The sequence below is a fragment of the Nestor notabilis genome, unplaced genomic scaffold (genome assembly GCF_000696875.1).
Source record: "Nestor notabilis isolate BGI_N333 unplaced genomic scaffold, ASM69687v1 scaffold15970, whole genome shotgun sequence".
In the NCBI taxonomy this organism is placed as follows: Eukaryota; Metazoa; Chordata; class Aves; order Psittaciformes; family Psittacidae; genus Nestor; species Nestor notabilis.
In genome coordinates, this window is record NW_009910830.1 from 11,252 (window position 1) to 18,724 (window position 7,473).

The 7,473-nt window shown below is 41.3% G+C and overlaps 1 protein-coding gene across 1 annotated transcript in view; it reads right to left on the reverse strand.

Annotated features, from left to right (window-relative positions):
• ATAD2 (ATPase family, AAA domain containing 2) overlaps nt 1-4,462 on the reverse strand; it is a 15,648-nt gene extending 11,186 nt beyond the window's left edge. The window contains exons 1-7 of the mRNA XM_010011824.1: nt 4,371-4,462; nt 3,868-3,917; nt 3,344-3,497; nt 2,521-2,614; nt 1,471-1,555; nt 730-843; nt 136-244 (exon numbers count right to left, since the gene is read on the reverse strand). Of these exons, the coding sequence (XP_010010126.1) occupies nt 136-244; nt 730-843; nt 1,471-1,555; nt 2,521-2,614; nt 3,344-3,497; nt 3,868-3,917; nt 4,371-4,462 (698 nt within the window). The remainder of the gene's footprint in view (nt 1-135; nt 245-729; nt 844-1,470; nt 1,556-2,520; nt 2,615-3,343; nt 3,498-3,867; nt 3,918-4,370) is intronic.
• Between the last annotated feature and the right edge of the window lie 3,011 nt (nt 4,463-7,473).

Consider the following 7,473-nt stretch of genomic DNA (forward strand, 5'->3'; position numbering starts at 1 on the left):
CCCTCAGACCACCACAGCAATAATCATACCATTCATCTGTAATTACCACCAATCCAAAACCTCTTGAAAGCATAATTCAGTGATGTGACTGGCAGCACTACTGATAAATAGGAACTGTCACCAGCCATCACCAACCTGTTATTACTTTTGCAGCAAGAGCCTTGTGGCTGAGCACTTGTAAATGAACATCTCTGTCTGACAGGTGAAGACCGGCCTGGAAAATACATCTTACGCTGTCTTGGTTCTGTTGAAAGCAAAGGATTTAGAATAAACCTTCAAACAAGTTGAACAGAAACTTGGATAGTGAAAACAGGAGTAGTGTTATCCTATATCCTGAAACAGGATAGTGAAAGAGGCAGAAAACATGATGTGTTTCACCCATGTCTGGTTTCAGGGGAAGTTTTGAGTGATTTGGGGAGGTGGGTGTGTTAAATTAGTGCACAGTAGAAGTGAAAACCCCACATGCACCTAGGGGAACTGAAAACTACAAAAGTAAGATCATCAAGTCTGTTTAATTACCATTCTTTCAAGGATACACATTTTTTTGTCATTTAATGGCAAAGAAACACAATGTGCACAGGCTGCATGCACTTAATAAAACTTACATTGAAGAACAAAGGTAAGAAATTTAAATACAAGTTGAGTGTGTGTGGAGATTTGCATTACAAAATAAAACCAAACTCACTTACATGCAAGAAATCAGCTCATAAGAGAAACTGCAGAACTTACTCTCCAGTGGCGCTTGGTAGCGCTCCACGGTCTTCCTCTGTCGAAAGTAGTAACGCTTTCGAGTGTGCTCACCATCTTCATCTTCTTTCTCTTCACTTTCATCAGATGAAGTTACTGTACATCAACATGACATTAAATTGTTTAAGTACTGTTGCAAATTATATTCAGTTCAAAACACTGCACTACTACCTTCATGTAAATGACACAACACCTCTGAAAGCCTGCAAAATGTGAAGACCAGTTGATGAAGATGCATTCCAGAAACTATAAAGCAGAGGAGCACACATACAGATATTGTTCTGTCCTAAAAACTCTAACTTGAAGGGTTTTTTCCATTGAAGATGGTAAGAATGCAAAACATGTCTTCTCCCCTCCTGATCTTCATGCTAGGGAGGAGCTTTCCATACATACACAGCAATTCCATACCTGAACTCCCGAAAAGTCCCACTGTGCCGCTCAAACCCCTGAGCATGGTCATGCTCCTGCTGTAGCTGGGTCGCTCCTTCTCATTCTGAGTCATGCCACCCATTTCTTTGCATTCCCAACTGTTGCACCCATTTTTTTTAACCTCAGAATACGTGTTCTGAGCTCACTGCAGCACAGCCCTAGAGCCTGTGACTATGGCTTGGAATGTCAAGAGCCATAAGGACTTCTGAATAGATGAGAAATCAGGTCATCCCAATTGTTTAAGACAAGGCTTTTGGCTAAAGCATAGTAAAGAAAATTTAAACCAGAACTAACCTACAATGCCCCCTTGATTATCAGCTATTTCTTTGTCAGCTCTTTGGATTTCTTTCTTTCCTCGGGAGTACATACTGAGGTTTTCCTAATTAAAAGAAACAAGAAAGATCAGTCAAATATGTAGAAAACCACACATGGGCATATTTGGTGTCTCTTTACAGTATCAAGGCACTGCATATACACAAAGGATTAAATTAGGGTACAGGAGAAGAGACTAGGGACATCATTCTGGCACCCAGGATTAACATGAAGAATTTCTCCTCTAAAATAGGGCTTGGTACATGTGATATTTAATACTTCTCCACATACAAAATGCAGTGTGTGTCAATTAATCACAATGATTAATCATTAATGATCAAAGAACCTGGCAGAAGCTAGAAAAAAGCAATTCCTATGAGACAAAAAAATAATCATATGGGCATTTGAGAGATGATGTACAAAGCACTAGGGACAATTCCAGTTTCATTAAACAAAAAGGAATTCAGATCTAAACCAAAGCTATGAAGGCAGGCTATGAAGAGGTTTTAAAAATGAAGTGCCTGTCAATCAAATGGACTGCAGAAGAACTTGATTTAATACAGCAAAACCAATACAGAGGAAATAGGATTGTTATATAGAATTTTAACACAAGTTCCTGTAGGGACAGAAACTACTTAAGCTCACAGGCAAGGCCGGACAAGAACAGACACAGATCAAGCACCAATGGATTCAGTTTTTAGTAAGATTTAAGACCCAAACCAGCTGTTTGTAAACAGTACCTATTAAAAAATCATAAGGCAATTAATTAAGCACAGTATGACATGTATTTTGGGATATCACTGCAATTTTGTGTCTTCTGAGGAAGATATTTCCTCCACCCTTAAAGTCCATCTATAGCATGACCACTAACAGCAAGACGTTAAATTATAATTAGAGCAAGAACAAGTGTTACTTTGGGCCACAATATTCTGTAGAAGTTATTTCAGTTAAATTAAAATTAGAAACTAAATTGTTTCCCTATGTGAAACACACTACTTAGACAAAAGAATAGTGAAATAAATCAGTATCTACGTCTGTGTCGTGGAACACCCCCAGGTCTTCCATCATTCGCCGTCTACGCATCTTCTCCATGTCATCCATCTTTTGCAAGACGGCTTCTGCGGTACTAACATGAAAAGTTGACATGTCAGAGCAAAGACAGGCAAGTACAAACCCCAAAATATATCCAGGAATACACATAACTGTTATGACATTCCAACAGAGTATGCACAAAGCAGAGTCACCGACACTTAGCCAAGTTTTTAAACACTACTTAAACTAAAGTTAGTTCAAACTTTTACTGTTTTCGACTGAGCATTAAGAAGAAGCATTGAGGATTTGCAAACATACTCTGTTTTCAGGTTTATTTTCCCCTCTCATTGATCACATTAAAAATAAATCTTAAAAAAATCTGGTTTAGTAAGAAAACTATAATTCTGAAGATGCTAGTAAGGTAACAGAAATTACAGCAGTATTCAACAGCTCCTTCAGTTGCTCTGCATGATAGCATTAAGTCATTTGTAGTTCACGGCCTTCCTCAGCCAACAGGTTGTTTATTTTGTTCTTAACTGTAATTTAAGTTTCATATTGATTTTCCATGACTATAGACACTGGAAAAAACATCCCACTGCTGTTACATGTTGCAAATCCTTCCGAGCTGTGCCAACGTACCACATACACGTAAGGAGGTCTCAGCCTAACCACTGAATCCACTGAGCTCTTGCTGCCAGGACTAGCAATACCTTTTTCTGTTGTCAAGAGGAGGAAGCCCCTAGCCAATATATGCCATAGCACAAAGGCTGCTAATAAGGCTTATGTCAGTGGCTTTTGAGAAATGAGGAAAAAACCCACTTACTTTGTTATAAGTTTGTCAAACAAAACAGACTGATTTGTAGTGGTGTAACGACTTTGCTGAAGTCTGCAGCTTCGGCGGACCTCTAAATCTCCGTTTTCTTCATGGACATGTTCTGCAGCTTTTGCCTCAACTCTGGTCTTCAGTGTTCTGGTGACTAAAATGCATTAACATAGAAAGTATTTTGAGACATTTAGAAAATGTGTTACTACATTTATTTCACCACTGCTCTAGTAAATGTAAAATCTGCAGTGTTGTTTTCTTTAAATACTGTATTAGAGGTCAATGTCATGGTGACAACATCCAACTTAAATCACTCATGTTTAAACTTTGCTGTTTGATCTACCTCACTGCATAAAACTCACAGGAAACTCACTATTTTTGAGATACCTATTCTCACAGCTTCAGGCGATTTTGCCTAAGAGTTCAGATGTTTTTGGGGCCAAGTTAAATAGACAGAGTGACAAAATGCAATCCTCCTCAGAAACTGGGCTAAAAAGGTATCCTACAGAATTCCCACTACTTACCTTCTTTATATTCTTCTTTTTTCTGGTTTGATTTTGGCTTTGCCAACTGCCTACATTAAGGAAGAGGACACTGTATTAGAATTACTGTACGGAAGTATTCTTTATATCCTATCATACTGCATTCCCCCTCAAGACTGGGGAACTTTAGCAGGTTTATAATCTGGTGCTCGTGGTCATACAAAGAAAAGCCTGTGGACCAGTTCTAGAACAACTGACATCTCACAACATCCTAATCCTGAAGTCCTAATAGGGCACACAGTACCTCAGCACCAGAAGTGGAGAGAGCTCAAAGGAGTTGGGAAAAGATGCATGGTTTTTGCTACAAGCAGAAGACTTGTACTAAAAGTAGTGATTCTAGTCCCAAGTCCCCAGCACTCATTTTAACATAACCGTATTCCCCTGCAGGCTTTTGATTTATGATGATGTGACTCACTGTGCATGCTTTCAGTTTTCCTTTCCATTCCATCAAGTCAACAAAGATTGAACACCCAGAAATACAGTACCTCGTAAAGTGCCTTCGACTGACATTTTCACTTAGTATCTCCATGCTTTTGTCAAAGCTGGAGTCTGAACAGGGCGGCATGCTTTTCCGCATTGATCTTAAGCAGTGTCCACCAAAACATTCCATTTTGCTAGGGGAAAATTCCTAGGAAAAGAAAGAAATAACATATTTATATGCACCACGTATGTTGAGCTGAGAAAGAAATTCTGCCTCATTTAGGCAAGTTTCTTCTGTAACTCTCCTGACTCCATAGTGGTGCAGCTAACGTCAGGTAAGACCTGAACCACTTCAAGGTCTGGGCCGGGCACCCATCTGTGTCTGGACTTGAGGTAACTGGGAGGCCAAATCATCTGGGACTAGTAACTTATTAGACTGAGTGTCTAAGGACATGTACGGAGGGATATACACAGTGGGGGGGAGCGGGTGTACACATATGGGATCTAAACACCAGCAACTGGAGCAGGGCTTACACAACCAGCCCCTAGGGAGACCCAAGCACTGGGGGCAGATACAGACAGAGTGAGTGCCCAACACCAGCTAACACAGGGGCCCATATTACATATATAAACTTCTGTGTGTGTGTGTATTATCCCACTAATGGGTTTTCATCCTGAACAGCCAGAGAGGGAAGAAGGATCATTTGTACTCTTCACAGAGCTTCCAGATTCAGCTACTCTGAACATACAGCACTTTCAAATAAGGACAGCTTTTTAAGTCAGAGGCTTTACTTCTACATACACAATCACTTGTAAAATTAGACTCCAAAGTTAGGAGCAACGCTGGAGAGTTAGCTTGCCTAAACTCTAAGATACATGAGCTATGACTGCCACTTTGGCTATTTCTACTTCATTGATCTAGAAGTAAATACTCCTTGAGAGCAACCTTAAAGGTTTACCACCTTGCAGTTAAAAGATGACTTCAGTAATACATTTCACAAATCTCTGAGCCAAATCCCAGATTGACAGAAGAACAAACACTTCGAGAATGTCAGCACAGATGTTAGGAAAAGCCCAGTACAGCGGCCAGGGAAGACATTCTATATGCACTGACATACTATCTTAATGTATTTTTAATGCAATGTTCACCATGTAATATTTGTGATATTTACTATCCTCTGTTCTGTACAGTCTTATTACCTTAATCTTGGCTCAAATTAGGACACAGGCAGAGCAGTAACAGCATATATTGCTAACTCTGACTGTCCTCCATTTTTAGGGAGGTAACTCAGGTCAGAGAGATGGCAGACACCAAGAACCAGCCAGCAGCATAACAGTAACTAACTGTTATCAACCCTACCAGGCTGAAAACACACACTGAAGAAGTAAACTCAGAAGGAGCAAATGGCTAAACTGGAAAGATAAGGCTGTTGGATTAAAAAGTTTCGTGAAGTATTTCAAATTTTGAAAGCATTTCATGTTTTGATGCTTTTCTCATCCTACAGACAGCAATTGACAATTGTTTCTAAAAAGTCTCTTTACAAGAACTGTGTTTGGCTCTCTGGAATCTCTGAGGAAGTAACTCTCTGTTGAAGCACTATCGGAACAGATAAATGTCCTTATGCAAAGAGGCTGTGAACTCTGATGCTGAGGTCCCTGCACAGATGAGTCATGGAGGCTCACCCTGGAAAAATGCCAGTTTCCACTCTTCCCAGAACGAAGAGAGAACCCTGAAGCACACTGCCCCCAAACACAGGTCACACAACAGCAATCTTGGTCACCTTGGGAATTACACCAGGGTTACAGATCTGCAGACACACAGATCCAAAGGGACACTGACCACTTTGGATCTGCCATGGAACTCCTTGGGACTGAAACTTGGAAGAGGATAAACCCACCAGATGTGGGTTTACCTCAGACTTCCTGCTGTATGCTTCTTACTATGCGTGAAAGAAGCTGACTAACTAAAGATAAGCCCCTAGGTGGTATCAGAAAAACTGCAAGAGCTGCCACTGCCAAGCCCTTACACATCAACAAGACATAAAAGAGGCATTAGGACTTGAACATGCAGTTAGCACCATCATCATCATGTCATTATCTAGGGCACTTTCGCATTGTCTTTGCAGACAATCCTACATATCCTGACCATCCTACAAAGAAGGTAAGAACGACTCTGTGTCTCAAAGCATGGCAAAGGTCTGAAAAAAGGGAAAAAAACCCCAACCAAAACAATCCAAAAGATAAAAGAAATAAAGAAAGCAAAGCCCAACCTCGCAAACGGTTTCACAATGAGGATTCTTCCTTGGTTTCAGTGAAAAGTTTAGAGTTAGCTTCCTCATTCTTCTTCTTATCCAACTGAGAACACATACCAGCCACTTCACCTGCCTGGCTCTGCACAGCCCTTGTGTGCTTATGTGCAATGGACAGCTGACTTCCCTGTTGCCTCTGACACCCCTTTCTAGTGTGGACTGCAAGCAAAGCAGTGACCTCTAAGCAGGTTCCACGGCAAACAATAAAACCAAACCAGAACCTATATCCCAAGGATTTTTTCCTTATTAGTTCAGTATTCCTTGAAAATAATGAGAATCCATACAACTGAAAATCCCAAGAGTTCTGCTGGAAGGAAACAGAGTCCACTACAAGCACCACTCCAGGGCAGGGCTCCCCTGAAAGCAGACCTCTTCCGAGTTAGATCAAGCCTGCCTTTATTTGTTGTGGAAAGGCAGGACACCCTGAGGAGAACCCCACTTGGAAAGAGCAGAGAAGAGCTTTAGTTTTCAAGTGCTAAATGATTTTTCAAATGCACTTGCAGCCCAGAAAGCCAGCCAGATCCTGGGCTGCATCAAAAGGAAGTGATCCTGCCCCTCTATTCTGCTCTCATGAGACCCCACTTGATGCACTGTGTGCAGTTCTGGTGTCCTCAACATAAGAAGGACATAGAGCTGTTGGAGCAAGTCCAGAGGAGGCCATAAGGATGATCAGGGCCTGGAGCACCTCCCGTATGAAGACAGGCTGAGAAAGTTGGGGCTGTTCAGCCTGGAGAAGAGAAGGCTGCGTGGAGACCTCATAGCAGCCTTACAGTATCTGAAGGGGGCCTACAAGGATGCTGGGGAGGGACTCTTCATTAGGGACTGCAGTGGTAGGACAAGGGGGAATTGGGTCAAACGG